The sequence below is a fragment of the Terrapene carolina genome, unplaced genomic scaffold (genome assembly GCF_002925995.2).
Source record: "Terrapene carolina triunguis isolate 2854851 unplaced genomic scaffold, T_m_triunguis-2.0 Scaffold212, whole genome shotgun sequence".
In the NCBI taxonomy this organism is placed as follows: Eukaryota; Metazoa; Chordata; order Testudines; family Emydidae; genus Terrapene; species Terrapene triunguis.
Genome location: NW_020664563.1, coordinates 7,205,777 through 7,227,071, shown reverse-complemented (window position 1 = coordinate 7,227,071; position 21,295 = coordinate 7,205,777). Strand labels below are relative to the sequence as shown.

General features: G+C 49.2%; 1 protein-coding gene across 1 annotated transcript in view; it reads left to right on the top strand.

Annotated features, from left to right (window-relative positions):
• The first annotated feature begins 2,398 nt into the window (after positions 1-2,398).
• Positions 2,399-21,295, top strand: part of LOC113407508 (pre-B-cell leukemia transcription factor 1-like) — a 45,506-nt gene continuing 26,609 nt past the window's right edge. The window contains exons 1-4 of the mRNA XM_026656099.1: positions 2,399-2,641; positions 9,362-9,552; positions 10,056-10,191; positions 16,219-16,378. Of these exons, the coding sequence (XP_026511884.1) occupies positions 2,447-2,641; positions 9,362-9,552; positions 10,056-10,191; positions 16,219-16,378 (682 nt within the window). The 5' untranslated portion in view covers positions 2,399-2,446. The remainder of the gene's footprint in view (positions 2,642-9,361; positions 9,553-10,055; positions 10,192-16,218; positions 16,379-21,295) is intronic.

The following is a 21,295-nucleotide window of genomic DNA, read 5'->3' as shown; positions in this document are numbered from 1 at the left end:
CCTTATTCTCAGATCTGCCTTCTGTTTGTGATGCATTTCAGCACATTTTGGGGAAATCAAATCCTTGTGTCCTTTGTTTCAGTCATAAAAAATGAGAGAATTGGGAATCCTGCTCTGATTCTGTCTCCTGTTGTATTCTCTGTGTGTGCAACAGCCAGTGCATCAGGTAAAGCAGGCTTGTATTTATTTGGGTTTGCACAGTTGCTGTTAGTGCCTCTAGTTTATCCGCTGTGCAGATCTGAGAACAAGATTTTGGTTCTTGTTAATTTTTCTTCTTGTGAGAACAAAGAGCAGAGCAATCATTTGGTCAGATTCTGGAGTCAGATGTGATCGCAGAACAACAATATGTAGAAATCAACCCCGGGGAAAAGCCCTATGGATTGGAATATAATAGAGTGATTGCATTTCTGGAGAGCACCGTGAACCCACCTATACAATTCTAGGTTTTTATAGCTCACTATTAAATTTCTGTTGGTTTTAGCCCTCTGGGATTTTCCCCTAAGGGAAGAAAAAGAAACCAATGTAACCAAGAGTTAATATTCGTTGAATGATTATTTCCACCGTGAATGAGCTAATATTTGTGCAGCTGTTTGGAAATACAAAGCCATGTTATGAATTAGTCTCGTGATTTCTAGTTTTTTATTTGCCTTTAAAAATATAATGCCCTTTAAAAGACAAAAACAAAACCTCTTCTTCTTCCCATTGTAATTGAGGAGCATGTGTAAACAGTCTGCAGCCCAGGCTGGTCATGTGGAGAACACGATGCCCCGAATAACTAAATGTCCCCTTGCATTGGCCTCACATCTACCTTCCCTGTCACAACCTCATGGGGGTGACCTGCAAAGGCTGCGGAAACAACCAGAACTGGCAAGAGCCCACGGGGCCAGCCAGACGCACACAGGACTCACGATCTATTTATTAAAGCGTCGTGTCTGCAGTGTTAACTCTCAGTGCACCGATGGGTTTCCCCTCGCCTGAAATGGGGGCTGCAGGTGCTGGCAAAGAACCGTCGGCAGGAAATGTGTCTGCAGCCCCTTGCCCCTTAGCCACCACGCTCTAAGCTCCAGCAGCAGCTCACCAGTGGAGATCTCTCTGCTGACCACAGCCGTGGGGCACATGGGGACTGCTCTCTCCCCGTTCTGTCTCCAGCTGGTGGCAGCTCTTGAGCCTTGGAAAGGATGGGCTCAATCGGGGCATTCGCCCTGGCACTTCTGCCACCAGTGGGGCCTGTCTGCAGGGTTCCTGTCCCACAAAACTTGGTTCAATCCTCAGTGCTGAGGTCTCTTTGCCATGCCCACTCTAAGGAGGGCTGGTGAAAGGAGTCTGGTTGACAGCCCTGGGGACAGGAGCCCTCTATTTACCCCCAGAGGAAGGGACAGCATGGGAAGTAGCAGTGCGAGCTGGGGCTGCCACCCATCCAGGTTTTTACCCGGACAGTCCGTTTTTTGGCTTCTGTGTCCAGGTGCCATTTAAGGTTGCCAGCTGCCTGATTTTTGGAGACCTGGCAACCCTTAATCGCACCCAAACCAAAAGCCTGGTTACCGTGGGGTGGAGGGAGGCACCAGCTCGTTAACCCGCGCCAGCCCCTGCTCAGCCGAGGCTGCCTACTACCTGCAGGCAGGCTCCTTGAGATGATCCAGCGAGCAACGGGGGAAGGGGGCAGAGGAGCAACAGGGGCGGGGCTTGGGGGGGGAAGAAGTGAAGTGGGGGCAGGGCTTGGGGGGAAGAGGCGGAGAAGGGAGCAGGGCCTCTTGGGAAGAGGCAGGTTGGGGGCCAGAGCCTCGAGGCTCTGGAAGAGGTGGAGAGGAGGTGGGGCCTTGGGAGAAGAGGCAAGGCAGGGGGCTGGGCCTTGGGGGTCCAGTTACCAGCCATTAGAAAGGTGACAACCTAGTGCCAGCGTCTCCCAACATGCCCCACCCTACTCCAGAGGGAGCGCCACGGAGGTGAGAGCAGAGTCCGCGGCCCATCCAGGCTGAGACTCTCCCAGTGAGACTGTCACTAGGGGGCCGACCAGCGACAGTTGTGCTGTGGGCTCTGGCTGCTGGGAACTGCTCCAGGCCCCAGCTCACTTCAGGCCAGGGCCAGTATAGAGTCATGAGCTGGTGATTGCGTTGAGTCACTGCCAGCGGGCTGGGTTTGAACGGGTGAGCTAGAGGCGCACTAAGGATTTGCAAGCAAGGGCCAGGTCAGCATAAATAGGGCATAGCTCCATTGAAGTCGGGGGCCAGATCCCCAGCTAGTGTCAGTCGGCACGGCTCCACCGACGTGGCTAGAGCTATGCCGAGTTACCTCAGTGGAGAATCTGGCCTTCACTGCCTGCTGAGCTGTTGCTATTGTTTGTGTTCATCCTCAGGGCATTGCTAATGGTTCCCTCCCTCCTCTGTCTCTTCTCACAGTTCTGAGTATCCGGGGAGCCCAGGAAGAGGAGCCCACAGACCCCCAGCTGATGCGACTGGACAACATGCTGTTGGCAGAGGGCGTGGCAGGGCCTGAGAAAGGAGGAGGATCGGCGGCGGCTGCGGCCGCAGCAGCAGCATCCGGAGGGGCTGGCTCAGACAATTCCGTGGAGCATTCTGACTACAGAGCTAAACTCTCGCAGATCCGACAGATCTACCACACGGAGCTGGAGAAATATGAACAGGTAACAGGCTCATTCGCGGAGGCTAAGCAGAGGCTTCCCCCTCTCCCGGCCAAAGCAAAGGCAGGGTTTAAATGAAGCTCTGATCAAGGAAATAAACCCATTCAAGGGATAATCTGCCCATACAGCAGAGGGAAGATAATGCAACAGAAAATGGAGCCGATAAGAGAATCGGTATGTTACCTACACACAATTCTATACGCCAAGCCAGCATGGCTGTGTGTATATGGGCTGGAGCGCTAGTGACATCTATTGTCAAGGTGGCATGAGCATAGCTGTTACACACCCCTGTAGCTCAGAACTTCCTGAGACATCCACTGTTCAGGCTGAAATCCGACATGGGGAGCTGGTCAACATTTTTGCACAGTTTTTTTTTTTCATTAGAAGAAAAAACTAATTATTATTATTATTATTTTATTATTAATTTGTTATTATTTATTTATTCATTTGCAAAAAATTGTTGGTGTCAAAAACAGTCTGGGGTTTGGTTTGGTTTTTTGCAAAATTTTCCATGATGCATTGTTTTAATCCATGTTTTGTTATCAAAATAGTGTCAGCATTTGAATCAGAATCATTCGAGAAATGCTTCGTTTACTGAAAAGCCCATTTTCAGTAAGAAAACCTGGCTTTTTACCTAAGGATTTTGATCAAAATTTTGATAAATTCATTGAAAGCAACCCTGGAAAACTTTGCGACGAAGGCAAAACTGGGCCATTTCAAACTCTGAGATTTTTTTTTGCAAACTCATTCTGCCACTTTTCAACCAGCTCCTATGACAGGCTTTATAGTTATGGAGATATATCTATCTCATAGAACTGGAAGGGACCCTGAACCATCATTAAGTCCAGCCCCCTGCCTTCACTAGCAGGACCAAATACTGATTTTGCCCCAGATCCCTAAGTGGTCCCCTCAAGGATTGAACTCACAACCCTGGGTTTAGCAGGCCAATGCTCAAAGGACTGAGCTATCCCTCCCCCAGGCTTGGGTAAAGGGGATTGTTTGGTTTTTAAGCTTGACCAAAAAATATTCACCCCCTCTTAGGAGTAAAAGGAAAGAAGAAGGCTGGTCCAGTGGTTAGGGCCTTAGCTTGGGCCTCAGAAGACCTAGGTTCAATTATCTGTTCTGCTAATGACTCACAGCACCCCTGCGCAGGGCTTGCCTGATTACCCCCCTCCGCCGGCCATGCAGGGCTTGCCTGATCCACCTGGCGTTGTGCCGGAGTCTGATTAGTGGATAAAGACTTGGGCAGTGAATCCCTGCCATACAGCTTCCTGTCCTTCTGCTGAGGTGGCTGTGGGGAGCCCAGGCAGCTGTTGACAGGGGAGCCATGAGTCCGAGTTGGGGCAGAGGACCTGAAGCTCGGACATCAAAGCCTGCTGGCCAGGTTCCCTGGCTGTCTGGCCTTTTCAGAATGTCTCCTAAGACCTCTGGATACTGGGTTCTGCCGTAATGTCACTATCATGACTTTCCATCTGCAAAGAGCCCTGACATTGTTCCACCTTTGCTCTCGAAATGGCATGGAAAGGGATAGTGAGAAGGGCACCTTGGCCAGGACTGTCTTGATCTTCCCTGCTGCGTCCTGGGACCCACCAAGCTGCCATCTCTCTGGGCCAGAGAATCAGGACAGCTTTCCCTCTCCAGTTCCCCCCTCGGGATCAGGGGCAGGGCTCAGGCAGCCCTTTCCAGAGATCCTCAGGCTGCCGGCACTGGTGGCCGTAGAGAATTCAGCCCAGTTCAAGATGGTGCAGCAGGTGATTGGATCCATCTGCAGCCTGTCAATTTCAGTGCCCTACACACCCTGTGGGAGTGCGGAGAGAGGTGACAAGCCCCAAGGGGATGCTGGAAGGGCCGTCAGAGGACCTACTGAGTGTCTCCCCAAGGAGACCGTAAGTTGAGAGGATCCAGGGCTTTTGTGGGGGAGAATTGTGAGGCCTGCTGAGAGGTTTCCACATTCAGACAGGGCTTGGAGAAGCAGCTGCGCTTTAGGCAGGCTAGTGCGGCTGCTCAGCTCCAAATGCTTTGATTTCTTCTCTTGACGGCTGAATGTGGTTTGTGACCATTGCATCCCGACCGCATCAGTTTGCGCTAACCTGAAATCACGCATGTGGCTGGTCGCGTGAGCCTAAGGTGTGGGGTAGATGTCCCTTCCAGGTCACAGCTGTCCTGCCGGCAGGGAAGCTGGCCCCAGGACACAGGAGCTAGCTGGGACAGGTCCAGTGTCTGGCTTCACCTCAGGGCCTGATGTTGCTGTGACTCGACACAGCTTTTCCCTGCAGTTTTGTCTATAACAGGGGTAGGCAACCTATGGCACACGTGCCGAAGGCGGCACACGAACTGATCTTTAGTGGCACTCACACTGCCCGGGTCCTGGCCACCGGTCCAGGGGGCTCTGCATTTTAATTTAATTTTAAATGAAGCTTCTTAAACATTTTGAAACCTTATTTACTTTACATACAACAATAGTTTAGTTATATATTATAGACTTATAGAAAGAGACCTTCTAAAAACGTTAAAATGTATTACTGGCACGCGAAACCTTAAATTAGAGTGAATAAATGAAGACTCGGCACACCACTTCTGAATGGTTGCCGACCCCTGGTCTATAATGTTCTTTTGCATGTGAAGATGAGGCAGGCTGAAACTACTTGGAGTCTGTAAGCACGGGGCTGGCTCTTTCAGCACCTAGGTAAACAGCCAGGAGGGGGTATAGCAGACCTCTCAGACGAGAGAGGTTTCACTTACGTGGATTGTATAGGGGCCAGTGGTTCTGCTGTACAGTCACCTTCACAAGGGCTCTGACCAACTAGCTGTATCTACTGGGTAGTTAGCTACAGTTGATGTCTTTAGAGCATCATGGGATGATGGGACAGCAAGGGGAGTGGAGGATCCACACTCCATTAAGAACAGAAGGGGAGAAGCAATTGAAATGATGTCTTCAACTCAGGGGATTGAACCCAAACCCTTGGGTTCTCCCGTATAAATGTCAGTCTGTGAAAGGGTGAGGGGCTGTTTTACACCATATACAGGTTGTGCCCCAGGTTACCTTCTACCCTCCTAAGGAAGACACAGTCCGAGCGTACACAAGCTCAGAAAGAAGGGAACTGCGGAGTTCTCTGAGAACACCTTCCCCATCCTGGTGAGGCCTCAGCTGGAGTAGTGTGTCCAGCTCTGGGCGCCACACTTGAGGAAAGATGTGGACAGGGTGGAGGGAGTCCAGAGGAGAGCAACAAAAATGATCAAAGGGTTCGAAACCCTGACCCTTGAGGAAGGTTAAAAAGACTGGCCCTGTTTAGTCTTGGGAAAAGAAGACTACGGGGGGACCCTAGAACAGTCTTCAAATGTGTTAGGGGCTGTTAGAGAGAGAATGGGGATCAATTGTTCTCCATATCCACTGCAGGTAGGATAAGAAGGAATGGGCTTCATCTGCGGCAAGGGAGATTCAGGTTAGATAGTAGGTACCAGGTTTCTGTCTCTAAGGGGAGTTAAGCTCCAGAACAGGCTTGCAAGGTAGGCTGTGAAATCCTCGTCACTGGAGGTTTTTAAGAGCAGGCTGGACATACACCTGTCAGGGATGGTCTAGGTAGACTTGGGTCCTGCCTCAGTGCTGAAGGCTGGACCTGATGACCTCTCGAGGTCCCTTCCAGCCTGACATTTCTACAGTTCTGTGAATCAGGTGATTGTCACAGTAGTAGCCTCCCCTTCACAGCATCTCCCGAGTGCCGGAGAGTTCTGGCTTCTGGGGCAGTTGCTCCAAGACTACCCTTATGATTTACAAGTCCCAGCAAGAGCAGGGCCCCGGGTGCCACAAGGGCAGTGAGCTACCCCGTTCGGATGGGTCTGGGGAGAGAGAGCAGCAACTTGCCCCGTGTGAAGCGGGGGCACTGCTCTGGGTGCGTTGCGTGGCTGTCCGGGGGCCCCAAGGTGTGAAGCCCAGCCCAGCCAGCCCTGCTTTCAGCACAGAGCAGTGAAGTTCTTGAGCAACTCGTTGCTTTTCCTCTTCATCTTTGCAGGTCGCCTCCTTTTCAGAGCCGGGCTGTCATCTGTGTTGCTAAGTAGTTTGCTTTCCCTCTGGCCCAGCAGCCCCTGGCTGCACGGACCTGCCAGCATCCAGCATCTGATGCAGCAGACTGAGAAAATGTATTAAAAACAAACATCCCCCGTGGGCATGAGAGGAGCGGGGGACCACGGGTGGTGGGAGCACGCGCAGCGGGGCGGTGCTGTGCCGTCAGCACACTAATTCCAGTGATTACCTGCTTGCCCTTTCATGTCAGGGCGCCTGTCTCGCGCTGCCTGCGCTGCTTTAATTATTATCATTATTGACTTGTTATCGGATGTGCTGGAAACCTACAGCACTGTGTCACCTCAGTGCTCGCAGCCACTTGATGTGGGTCGTTTGGGGGGCTCTGACTCCTCCCCCTCTCTCTGGGACCTGCATGCCTGCAGAATTAACCGTTCCCCGTGTCGGCAGCCCAAGGTGCGTTTGAGCCACCAGCAGCCGCTGCTTCCCACACTTGCTTCTGGCCCACTCCCACCATCCTGTCCTTTGGCACCTCTCTCCCCCCGCCTGAGGGGCAAGCGCTCCGAGACCTGGGACCATCCATAAGTAACATCTGTAGCACACACAGAGTTAGGACAGGCCACCTCACGTGCATCATAACAGCAGCTGATCCTGGGTGGGCTTAAATCAAGGAGTTGGCAGCTCCCAGGCACCCCATTGCACAGCAGACCACGTGCATTATGGGAGAGCTGGTCTCATGAGGCACTGGGTACTTCAGCAGGATCGCAGGCCAGTATACTCAGACTGTTGGCCTCCCTGCAAATGGAAGGAGGAGGGATACCAGACTGGTCGAGATGTTGGTCTGATCCAGTATGTCAGGGATGAAGGGACCAGTATGGCTACCAGATTGAAAGGACCGTGGTTCTGATCTGATGTGACAAATCCTATATTTTTCTGGCTCCTCCAGCCAATCCCAAAGCAAAAGTAATAGGGGGTAGCGGGGGTTTTCAGCCTTTGTCCCAAACAAAAGGCTTTATGCAGCCCAGCTCTTCCCATTCCCCCAGCACCAAGGAAACAGCATCAACTCCTCCTCGCCTGCTCAGTTTGGGTTCGGCAGCCTACCCCCAAAAGCCCATTCTCTGCAAGGCAGGAGAGAGAACTTTTTCCTCTCCCTATGGAGAGCCAGCCTAGCCTGGCCTCCTCGTTCCCTATATCTCTGTCCTAATGACCCCCAATGGAAGACTCTTCCTTTCCCTTCCTTAGGCATTCAGAGTGGGACAGTTCTTCTCCCTTTCCCCCCCTGCAGCTTTGAACCCCTTCCCCCCTAGGTGTGCACAGTCCTACACCCATTCCCAGACCTGGTGTGAGGATCAGCAGTAATAGTAATTAACATTTACAGAACTCTTGCATCTTCAAAGTGAAGTACCAATATGTGTTAATCGGGGCCTGTTCTAAAGATTAGAGAGAAGGGTTTGGGCCAGATATGGATTATGTGGCTTCCCACCTTCATAGTGTCTGAGCACCTACTGTATTTATCCTCACAACACCGCTGCGAGGTAGGGAAGTTCTATTAACTCTGTTACAGATGGGGAAACTGAGGCACAGAGCAACTAACTGATTTGCCTGAGGCCACACAGGGAGCCTGTGGCAGAAGAGATACTTGAACCCAGGTCTCCAGAGTCACAGCCTAACACCCAACCCACTGGACCATCCTTCCTTTCTGATCCCTCTTAAAGCTCCTAAGGCCTCTGCCCAACCATCCGTTCTGTTCTGGATTCTGTGCAGTGACTCCCAATCACTGTCTCAGATACTGGCTGCGCAGTTTATTGCTGGATGTTTTTCGCCTGTTTCTCACTTAATCTGTTTCCCTGGCGGGCAGCCCATCACCAGACAGATACAGAGGAATGGGAGGAAGCTGAGGAAAGGGCAGCCACATAGATCCAGGGGCAGGAGGGCTCCTAAACTGAAGAAGGGTTAAAAGCTGACCGTGTGCAGCCATGATGAAGGGAAGGGCCTACTGTGACTGTCTGCCGCTGGTAGAAGGATGGGAGCACTCAGGAAGGAGAGGGCTTGGTTAGAGTGATCCAAGGAGGACCCAGGGTTCCGGGATGGAAGCGAGCAGAGGACAATGGCGGTTAAGCAGCAGGGAGATGGTGTAGAGGTGAGAGACTGTTATAGTCCTCTTAAGGTGGAAGCTCCACTACTTGGGTCATTTTAAAATCCTAGACTGGACAAAACACTAAAAAAAAAAATAAGGGAATAATCCCGCACAAGCTGGCGAGTGGACGAGGGGCCTGATCCAAAGCCCATTGAAATCAGTGAGAGTCTTTCCCTCAGGTTCTCAATGGGCTGTGAATCAAACTCTAAATGACCCAACAGGTCCTCTCCGTCTGGCCGCTAGGGATACTCTGAAGGGTTGGGCCCAGTTTCGTCTCCTCCCTGGCCCATTTTAAGGCTCTTTCCTTTAGAAACCCTCACCACCGACTCAGGGCTGAAGTTGCAGGCAGCTTGATCCCCACCGTGGAAAGGGGAAGTGGTCCGACACTATGGAAACGGGTGCGGTGTCAGGTTGTGGCTAGGTGGTTAGATCTCAGCTGGTTGCTGTGCTGCTCCGTGGGGGCCCTGGGCTGGTGTCCTTATCTGGCTGTGCTGGCACCATATAGTCTTGAACACGGCCGAATGACCCTCCGATCCCGGGGTTTCTTTTGTTTTTCTTGCCGTCCCAGGCATGCAACGAATTCACCACCCACGTGATGAACCTCCTGCGCGAGCAGAGCCGGACCCGGCCCATCTCACCAAAGGAGATTGAGCGGATGGTCAGCATCATCCACCGCAAATTCAGCTCCATCCAGATGCAGCTCAAGCAGAGCACGTGCGAAGCCGTCATGATCCTGCGCTCCCGATTTCTAGATGCGCGGTTAGTTCTCCCGTCTCCCGCCTGAGAGAAAATGCTTTGGCAGGGGTGGGAAGGGTGGGTGTCTCATATCTCATGTTGGCCTTTAGACAGAGCAGACACTGCAAAGATCTGCTCTGGTCTGGCAGAGGTGGGACAACCAATGGATCTGATCCAGTATGAAGGCAAGGGACCAGAACAGACGGGCTAATGTGGTTTGAGACGCAAGTGGATCAAATCCCCAGCCCACCCTGACTACCCTGTCATGCAGTCTCCTTCACCAGCCCGCCTGGGGACCAACCTTCTAATCAGGGCACTGGCCGGGGGGAGGCAGGTCAGAGGCCAGGTGGGTCCAGAGCTTCCCTCGCAAGGTGTTGCAAAGTTTGAGTAGAGGAGGTTTGCAAAGTACTTTGCAATGGAGAGGCAAGAGGCACCATGGAACTGCAAAATATGATTCCCACCCCCAGAGCGTTTTCCCTCTTTCTGGAGCCTTGGCCCTGATTCTGTTCCATTTTCTCCTTGCCAAGGCGGAAGAGACGAAACTTCAACAAGCAGGCTACGGAAATCCTGAATGAGTATTTCTATTCCCATCTCAGCAACCCTTACCCTAGTGAGGAAGCCAAAGAAGAGCTAGCCAAGAAGTGCGGCATCACAGTCTCACAGGTAAGGGGACGGGCAAAGGGAGTGGCACCAAAATAACGGCCTCACGTTTTTTCATCAGGGCACAAATAACCAGGCAAGCGTCTCTTTACTGATCTCCACAGCGGTGGTGGGTGAATTGTAGGGTGAGTGCTAGATTGGTAGCAAGAGAATAATTGGAGGCTGCATGGAACAATGGGGAACAAGGCCCATTGAGGAAGAAGGGTTGATTGGGAGGGGAAGTATTAGGGCAATCACCTGGAAGGGATGGAGATGGACATGGCAGGGGCTGGCTGGGACATTGCAGAGTAGAGCTGATGTGGAATTTAAGCAGTAGAGGTTGAGGGGTGCATGCCGGGGGGGCAAAGTGAGAGCTGAGCAAGGCGACCAAGAGATTTCTGGGGCAAGTGCTATGTTTGGCCAGTGCCTGGCCTCACAAGCTACTGAACAACCAACAAACACACGTGGGGCTTGGCAGGGGTTTACTTGCTGGAGCTGTGTGAGCAAGGACCAGGAAGGAGGCCGTGGCTAGAGTGGGGTTTCTGGTGTGAGGGTCTCATGGCTGCGGATGGGGGGGTGGATTTGCAGGGTTGTTTCTTTCCGTCTAAAGGCATAGAGGGTAATTACTCTTGTATTTGCTGAATGCAATGCCTCTCTCATCTGCTGACACATGCAATTTTTGTATAGAAACAGGATATTCACTAGCTACACCCCAAGGTGTGCCCATGTAATTAAAGGGGCAGGTGAATAGCCTCTGTGCCCCTGGAGCGTATAGCATTGACCGGAATGCTGATGCAAGGCTTGAGCAGAGCAGTTGAGCATCTAATTTGCAACCGCCACGTTCTTGGTTGTCAATTATTCTCAGCCCCTTCCTTCCCTCCATCCCCGCCCTGTTCCTCCTACTGCATTTGGCTGCCAGAGGCTGAAAAGTCTGGAACCAATCAGCATGCCCTCTTGTATTCTTGCCCACAGCCAATCCACATGCTTTCTGGGAGTCCGCCATCTTGTGCTCCCTCATGTTCACAGACAGGTTTGTGGTGTCATTTGGGTCACACGTTCACATGAAGATGACAACAGTAACTGGGGCCAGATCCCCACCCAGAGTGGCTGTTCAGTTTCTCTGGAAGGAACAACATCAAACTGGAGACTGTAGTCATCTGTAATCCTGAGGGAATCTTGCTAATTGCTCCTTAAATGCTCAATGTAGTGACCTCCAATCAACAACCATATCATCTACATTAGAAGACCCAAATGACCATCAGTCCATCCCAAGGTTACACATGGGAAATGGGGCACGCTGGTTCTAATAAACCAAGCACTGTCCTGGTGTTTCATCCTGAACTTTGAATTGACCCTGGATGTTTTTATGGGATCCAACAAAGTTCCATTAACTTCTTTGTAATTTGCATGCCATCTCTGCACTCCCTAGTGCCTGGAGCAGAAAGAGCCAATTTCCAGGAGAAAAACTGTTCTTGTGATCTTTCTGAGCAAACTGAAATAAGGAAACATTGCTGCTCTCCTAAGGATTTCCATCCCCGCATGGTTTTTCAGGCCAAAGCGGTACAGATAAGTTGAGTGCTTATCCGCACCAGGTCAATGGAATACCCCTTTGGAAACTACGTGAAGACACATAATCTCCCTGCACTGTAACTGCCTCAGTTCATGCTGCCTTGGGCTGTGCTCCTCTCAGCTCTCGCAAAGCAAACACAATTACCTTAGCTCCTAGGTTCATAGATTGTAAAACCAGAAAGGACCATTGTGATCATCTAGTCTGACCTCCTGCGTGACACAGGCTGAACCTCACCCAGTGATTTCTGCATCAAGCCCTTATCTTCTGAGTGAGCCTTTTTAGCAAGACATCCCATTTCCGTAACTTCAATGTCAGGCCTCAAAAGAAAGCCTGGATCTTGCTGAAAGGGGTGTCAATGAACCAATCATTGGCTCTCTTCCCTCTGACTCAGAAGGGGAAGCGTTCCTGACAGCTGGAGGTTATTAAAGGTGCGGTGCAGTGACCCTTTTTGCAAGAGTTGGGCTGTTAACTCCCATCTCATGGCCAATTTATAATCTCAGTAGTTAAATTCTGCCTTCTGAAATTCACCCCTCAGTCTCAGCTGGATACGTTTTTCTCTTCCAGTGCAGTGTTACTGTGCATTGTTAAATAGCTGCTGCCATCCCCTCCGGAGGTAGCCTCATTGCAATGGTGTGCCAGGGGATTTCTGTGCAAAGTTTATCAAGCACTGGGATCCCTGCAGATGGAAGGCATCGTAGAAAACAGGAGGGATTATTTTTCTGTTTTCCATGCAGTGAAACAAGCAGCAGTTTTTCAGTGAGTGCAAAACACTAGCTGGATACCAGTGACCAATATCCAGCATTTAGAACGAGACAAAAGTGTCAGCTGTATCTCCATAATAAAATTCAGAGTAGCAACCTAAGGGACAGGACTAGCCTACAGAAGACTGGCTAACTGGTCTAGGAGGTGACATACCAAAGTAGATGGAATATTGGACTTTTCCAGTAATGGGTTTATGCATAGAGGCAGGATACCAGATTAGATGGGCCACAGATCTGATCTGGTTAACATAAAATAGGATTCCTGGCTAGATGGTTCAATAGCTTGAACTGATGTACTCAGAAGGCAGGGTGCCAACGCAGATGGACTTGTCTGGGGAAATCCTGTACAAGATGGCCATGGTTTCGAAAAGTGAGGCCAAAATGTTCAATAGTGATGAGTGATTTTGGGTTTCCAACTAGAAGGTTCACTAGAAGGACCTTTCTCTAGGGCACTTGATTTTCAGAGGGTGGTGCTTATCACTTTCTGAACAGTGGCCTATCCCCACTCCCGTTCACCCCATAGTTAAACATAACTATGCCTGATTCATGAGGGCAGGTAGGTCCCAAGAAATTGCTGAGAGCAAGTACAGCAGAAGGCACTTGGGGGCCTGTCTGTGTCTGTCTAGTCCGGCATATTGAAGCACTTCTGTTTCTGGGAAGCCGAGGGGCGCTCCACCAACGCCAACAAATATGGCATGGCAGGGAGAGTGCTCCAGGCCAGAGGAAGAGGGATTATTTTGGGGGCATACTGAGAGGACGGTCTGGCCATGCTCACTGAGCTTCCAGAAACAAGCTCCCATAAAAGGGGAGCTTACAGCTGACCCTAGCAGCTCTGTGTCTGTTGACCCTGCTGTTGGGACTTGATACGGATGAGCCACCCCGTGTGGATTAAATCAGAAGCCTCCTATCACCATCCTCAGACCTTCAACCCCAAACCAGGAACCTCTCCTGAGATGAGAACAAATTCAGCCAACTTTCCCTCCATCCCAAGCTCCCGTTATTCCTGCCATGGCCTCCGCACTCTTGGGCTCCATCTGGAAGTGGAAGCACCAAAATGCCAAGAGTCCCAGCTCCATGGCACGCAATTGGAAGGAAAAGGAAGTCCAGAACTCTAGAAGAGAGCCTGCTCTCCAGAGAGTTCATGCTCAAGATTGTAGACCCAAGTTGCTCAGACCTTTCCTGAATCTTTTAACTATGCAGATAAGTCTCAATATACACATCCATGAGGATTGCACCCTGCAACCTTCATAGTGATCCATTAAAGATCTGGAAATAGGGAATGTCATTGATATAATAAGGGGATGGGGACATGTCTGATTAGGTCCCCATCCTCTTTTGGTAGCACAACCGGTGGTAAATCCAGTGACAAAGACACCATGTCAATGGACTTTCAGCCTTCAAAAAACACAGTCTGGTTTCATTCCAGACCTGTTTTGAACAGTCCTTTGGGAACCTATTGATTTTTGCCACGACTGACCTTTCTCTAAAAACAGAGGGAGAACTCCAGATAAAACTAGAAGACACCCAAAATCTACTTCCAAAACTCAAGCCCAAATCTTTCCAATATTTTAAAAAGTTCTGTGCCAGTTTCAGTTCCATATCTGTGGTTACCCTTAGTGCTGGTTTCACAGATGGCACCAGAAGGGAAGTCGAGAGATCTGGGTACTGTTCCCAGCATTACCACTGACTTGTGGTATGACACCTTTCTCTGCTGCAGTTTCCCCGTTTGTCCAATGAGAATGATACTTGCCTGCTTTTATAAAGTGCTTTGAGGTTGATGGGTGCAACACACAGTGTAAGTGAGGAGAGAGACTATTGTTAATAATGCTGCCTGGTTCCAAATGGGACTGCATGTGCCAGGTTTGAGACACACCAGAAAGTATCAAAAACTTTCAGAGAGCTTGTTTTAGTGAGAAATGCAGCCCGATTTTGCCAACTCAAGAATTTCGTATATTTCAGATGAACATCCAGACTCTAAACTTTCAGGTGCTTATCCAGACCTTTTGGGGGTTGCCCACCACAAATCTTTATGCAATTGACTCAAAGCTACGTTCTTTAAAATCCTCAATGGAGACTAATTGCAATTAATCAATTAGAGCCTAGCTGTTAATATCTCTCCATGGTGCTCTCTGAGACTGATTCATTGCATAGGGCCAGATCCTCAAATGATGTCGACATCAATGGAGCTCCACCAATTTACGCCAGCCACTGATCTGGCCCATAGTTTTCCATTTCCTTAATTACTTCTGAAGAAGTTCAGTCTGTATTTATAAATCATAGTTCAACCTGTCTCATTCTGAAAATCTGTAGACAGTCGAGGCGCCATGCATGCAGCAGACTCTGCAAAGTTCTGTTGAAACACCTCCATTGATGGCTGCCCTTGCAAACTTTCCCACCTCTGCATCTGGGTTGGGGATGCATGATCTGAGCTGACAGCTTGGGATTGCGACCACCTGGCAGTGTCATGAAATGGGGCACCGATTGAAATCCGAACCAAAAGAAGCGGACAGCAAAGCCCCTAACAATCCCATTTTCTGTCACCTTCCATTGGAAGCCTGGTCTACACACACAAGTTGCACCAGTTTATTAACTGATGCAAGCTCAACTGGTATAAACCAGGTTTAAATTGGACTAAGAGTGTCCATACAGGTTTTGCCCTGATTTAGCTAAACCTTGAGTTATATTGGTAAAACTGTGTGTGTGGACCAGACCAGAGTAACCAATGCAGCAGCTGTACCTGTAAATTCTTCTGGAACGTGCTCCAAAAAGCAGCACATGCTACTGTGATGGAGAGAGCATTAAACCAGGGCGTGTTTGAGTGTGTGTCTGGGGGGGAATCATAGCTTCCTAGTGCATGGGACTGGCATTCTCATGAAAGGGACACCGACAGCTTAGTTTTAGGCACAAGGTTTCATTTTGTTTACAGGAGCCAGGCACTGGAGTTTACACAATCAAATCAGAACAGAAGAGTTTCCTGGGTACCTAGATCATTCAGCTGAAACGGTTTATTTAAAAAATGAAAATCTTTCTCTTCAGTGCAGGGACCCTGAACCCAGCAGCCTTGAGAACCAGGAAGTGAAACTGACCAGGCTAGTTTGGCTGACCCAAGCTTGAGTGGAAATCAAATTAGATTTTTAAAATCCTAACACATTTAATAATGGTCTCGGGGGAGTATTCAAAGGCACAAGTGGGAGCTAGGCTCCCATTAAAAGACAGCTCCTGGAGTCCTGTGATTACGGGAGAATCTCAGCTTTTGTAAGTAAGCTTATAGCCCTCATAGTGGCAGAGAAAAGCTTTAAAACATGACCTGCGTGCACCCTAGAGGCTCAAATCCCAGAAGGGAAATTAAGGCCCCCCACCCCGATTTATTTTAAACCTCATGATTTTTAAACCAGTCTCTTGATTTTTGGAACCTGTCTCGTGATTGTGGAATGCTAGGGGTTGGCAATATTGTTATCTTGACAATGTGCCCTTAATGGAAGTTGAAAGAACAGGCATCTGCTCGCCTCTGCGTTGATGTTATTGACTTTATACTGCTCTGGGGGTCACCGGGGTTGGGATGGAGTCAGCAGGTGGAATCTTTTCCTTGCAAAGCTTTTAGAAAAAACTGCAATGCTTTAACTTGCTTTATTCCCCATTCCTAATCCTCCCCCGTGTCCCCACCAAAATGTGTTAAAGGTGAAACGTTAACTTTTTTGTCTTTTCTTGAACTCGCTCTAGGTATCAAACTGGTTTGGAAATAAGCGAATCCGGTACAAGAAGAACATAGGTAAATTTCAAGAGGAAGCCAATATTTATGCTGCCAAAACGGCTGTCACTGCTACAAATGTGTCAGCCCATGGAAGCCAAGCTAACTCACCCTCAACTCCCAATTCAGCTGGTTAGTTTTTTTTTTTTTGGGTTGTTATTGTTCGTTTTTTTTTTTTGTTTGTTTTTTCCTTTAATATCTGTGTTTTCTTTTCTTTTCTTTTTTCCGTTTTCTTTTTTCGGTTGGTTGGTTTTTATGTAATTTTTACAACAACAACAACAACAACAACAAAGAAAAAATATGGATTTAATTTTTTTCATTTTTTTTCCGTTCTGTTTTTTCGTTTGTAAAAGCAATGTGATCATGCTGTGTAACCGACGGTAACGTGTTGGGGGTTTTGCATGGATTAAAAATTCGCTTGAGTTGCTTGCTCCTCAGGAGAAAAAAATGTCCGTGCACAATTGATTTACTTCACCAGGGGCTGAAAGCATGAGTGACCCTGATTTAAAAAAAAAAAAAAAAAAAAAAAGACCCAACACTTACAGGATGTTCCAGATCATGCTATTTTCAGTCTGTTTTGTGTGGACTTTTATACTTCAATTTTTTGGCTGCTCACACCATAATGTCTGGATCACCTGCAAGTATGTGTTCTGTGTGAATTTTACTTTCCTTTAGTATCAGTATTGGGTGAGATCTTCTATCTTCAAGGAAATCCTTGAAGTGGGTTGGTTTGTCTGTCCCCCACCTCTCCCCTTCCTTAGCTGTTTATTGTGGTTTTCATTTCATTTGCTTTAAGGGACAAATGTATGTTTGATCAGTTCCTCTTACCCAGATTTCAACTCTTCTGCTAAGGAACTATGACGTGCCCGCTGTTTAATTCTAGCAGCGATGGGTGCACAGTGCCACCAGATAGAATCACCATTACTCCAAACGGGACATTTTTAGGTGCTTTGTACCGATTGTTCAAAGCGATGGGAGATTTGAGACCTAATTAAAAGAAACAGAGGTTAACTTGATGGCTGCCATGTGATTTAAATTCTCTTTATATATAAATTATATATCTATATATGCTTATTTTGCTTAAAGGAGAGAAATGTGAATACATTTGGTTCTGTATCATTCAGCTTGGTCTGTGATTATGGTACCCCTTTCTCCAGTGCATGAAGTGGGTTGATCTCAGGTATGCTTCTGAATGCAGGGCCAGCAGAGATGTTAAACAGGCAATGGGTATTTTGGTATCAGTGAAACTATTTCTTCTTCTTAGGAAACCTGACATCATGCCAGTACTTGGTACGGCATTTTCAGGCTACCTAAAGAAACGTGGTCTTGACCCTGAGAATGCCCAGTCTGAATTAGACAGACATCAAACATGAAGGTAGAAATGGGAGGAGGATAGGGAAAACAGGACAAAGGTTCAATCAAATAAAGTAACTATTACGTTGGATAGTGAGGGAACCATGATTCCAAAAAAAAAAAAAAAAAGAACAAACTACTCACTGTTTCTCCAAACAATCCCTCTGGGGCTTGAAACTCCAATCTAAGTCCTTGATGGATTTTTATCAGTTACTCCTTTAACTCACGTCCCATGCTGTGGATCTAAAGATCTGCACCCAAGCCCTACTGCTGACCTATGTGGAGGGTTCTAAATGGTTCCATGTGAGCTACGGTTTTGTTTAGGATATAAACCATTTATGGTTCAGAGCACAAAACAGCCTCTAACTATTAGGGGTTAGGTTTCCCTGGAGATCAGGTTATCCCATAACTGCCCCACTGCATTGTTTCTCACCCCTTCCTCTGTAGCCTCCAGTACTAGCCACTGTCAGAGGCAGGGCACTGGACTAGGTGGACCACAAATCTGACCAGCAATTCCTGTGCTTCTGTGCTCTCTCCCCATCATGAATGCAGGTTTGTGTAGAGTTGTTCAAAAGGGTCAGGCTGCACTCACTGGTTTGTTATTGCAGGGTTGCTCAAGAGGGTCAGGCTGCACTCACTGGTTTGTTATTGTAGGGAAGTACTAGATGGCTTCCACACCTTTTTTTCTTTCAAATAACTTCTAAAAATTTGTAAACTTCTACATTCTTTTAATCACTTCGCTGTTTTTACTTGAGATCCATTTGCAGAACAGACTGGGGCTCCTGATAGTGGCAACTCCCCTTTTTAAAGGCATGGAGTAAATTCAGCTGTGTGTGTGTATGTGTGTATTATATTTAATAATCTTTTTCAAATTGGAGGTTGTGAGTATCAGAGTCCAGAATCCACACAAACTTGTAGCCAGGGTGTGCGATTTTCACTCTTCTCCTATTTGCTCAATTTGAGCCTGATCCGAAGCCAAGGAAAAGTCTTCAATCTACTTCAATGGGCTTTAGATCTGGCCCATATCCGGCATAACAGCCACACCTCCAGTGGCTGCCCCAGTTGAATAATGGTGCAATGCGGCTCTCTTCCTGTGACATTCCCCACAGGCAGGAGCATGGCTGTGTAATGGGTGTAAATTGTCCAGACCATGCAGTAAACCATCAAGATCCTGCACTTTCAAGTCCTGTGGGTAAAGCAGAGGACTTGGACTCCTTGGTCTTGTTTCTGACTCTCACAAAATGTGTGTCTACATCCCAAAATCATGTATCCTTCTTCTACTAACATTGCTGCACGCTGGTGCTAGCGCCGGAGGAACTGCTAACGTAGGAGGGACACTCACCGCCATGCCACAAAAATCTTCCGTGTGATTTTAGCAAGGTCTCCGTCACCTGGGAAAAGTCCCCTCCTCTCCACGAGCCTCAGTTTCCCCATCTGCAAACTGGGATTAATGATGCTTCCTATGGGGATTGCGAGGCTTGGTTAATTAGCATCTATAAAGTGCTGCGAGCTCCACAGATGGATGAAAGTAATGTTGGTTTTCTACCTGCACCTATTGTATGCACCCAGGCCTGCCGTAATGCACCTATCTGTTCACCTATCTGTTGAGGGGAGGGTGCCCTCACAGATAAAAATACATCACTATCTTCCAGTGCCTTTTCACAGCAGCTTAAGAGGAGTGATGGGGGTTTAGCAATACACTGATTGTTGGATTTACTTTGTGCTGTGGCCAAAGACCCTAGCTGCTTCTTCCCTTTTCAATGGGGGGAAAAAAAGCCCCAATCCTGACCCCTTTCTCAAACATGACCCAGGTTTGTCAGTGTGCTCTGGTCTCTCTCGTATTAGCTTCTCCTGAGAAGACTGTTGCTAATGGTCTCCGAAGTTACCCCCAACCCCTCTGGGACAGGATCCACAGGTACTGGCAGGGCAGCAAGAGGCAGCACTATGCCTGGCTATGATTCCTGGGCCCCAGTGATTGCCCTATTGCCAGCAGAGGCCCTTGTGAGTCAGACACTGTGGGCCTTGGATTGCTCAGCAGCATCTCTGGAGTGTAATTGGAGAGCAGAACCCAGGTGATTTGACTGTGTGAGTCGCTGCTGAGATAAATACCATCCGCTCATCTCTCTAGGCCCCATGTTTCAGAGCCTCCCCCTCCCCCAAGCATCGTCCTGTCTCTTCAGCTAAGAGCATCCTCCTGCCATGCCAGATCCTCTCTCTGCTCCCCAGGAGGCCTCTATCATCTCTTCCCCGGGACTGACAGCTTTGTCAGTTTCACCACGGTAGCACTCTTAGGGTCTGGCTTCCCCTTTCCCTTCTGGAACGTCCGAGCTTTCTTTCCATCAGCGTGTGATGTTTGGATGGGGAGCATGTGCTGGGGGGAGATGCCAGTCTAGCTGCTCTGTGCGCTGCCGTCCTCTGTGAGTGCAGAACAGCTACAGCAGCGCAAACTTCCCCCAGATGCCATCACAGGAAATCGTCTCTGCCCTGAGCGGCAGAAATCTGCATTCGGAGGTGGGAAGTGAATTCAGTCCCATGGCTAATTAGGACCAAACGCGAGGGTGGTTTTCCTGATGGGGGACGCCTGCCTGCGAGGAACTGCAGCAGGACCCTCCCAATTCATTTCACACCGAAGAGCTGCTATCAATCTGGGTTGGCTCCAGACTGGTGGCTAGATGTCAAAGGCTGTGTCATGCGCTCCATGAGCCCGCCAGTCCCCCCTGTTTAGTTTCTGGCAGGGCAGCCCTGCTTTACTGTATTTGCAGCTCATCCCCCTGTTAGCACATACGTTTTAACATGATGGGCTTCTTGCACACCCACCTCTGCCTCTAAGAAATCAGCCAGGTAACGGAGGCTAGGCTAAGAGGTCGCTGGGCATCGCTGGCCCTTGAGCGGTCTAATAACAAAAACAAAATGGCAAATGTCAATCCACATTGTATCCCCCCTCCCCACCACCCTTCACATGTCACTGTCTTCTCAGTTCTGTCAGCGAGCAGGGCAGGGAGCACGATTATACAGTGCCTAGCACAATGAGGCCGGGATGCCGAGTCGTGCAGCCAAATGCTATAGCAGCGTTAGTGTTAGATGATTAATTACAGTGCTGAGCAGAACTGGGAGTGGCCGACGGGATGGCATAGCAACCAACTGCATTGTGTATATGCAACAGCCCCGCCCTGCATTGTGTAGCTGCACAAGCAAGCATGGACACAAGAGGCTACTAATATGTCACCCGTGGTCTCCAGTTTTGGGAAGAGATCAGCATAGAAATGCCATCTCTGCAGGGCTCCCCTGTACCCCACTTTCCCCTACCACCACCACCACCCATACCCCTCGCTGAACTGGCTCCCCGTTCCACCATATAAGGAGACAGGGTAAGTTGCAAGGAGAGGTTGCCCCGCAGAGGAACTGACGAGGTGTCAAAGAGAACACCTCCGGAGCTGAGACACGGTTGGTAAGCAGATCCTTGCAGGGGAGCTGCGGGCAAGGAGAGGTAGAATTAGTGCTGGTATTCCCTGGCCTGGGAGCGTCACAGACTAGGGAGTGGTGCCTTTGGCTGATTAAGAGGCATATAGAGTCCTGCCCAGTCCTTAGAGCAGGCCTGCACAACTCGTAAAGCGGCGAGGACCATATTACTCCAAAGAAAACAGCTGAAGGCCGAAACCCCCCGAGCGCCGCCAACCCCCCCCCCCAGCGCCACCC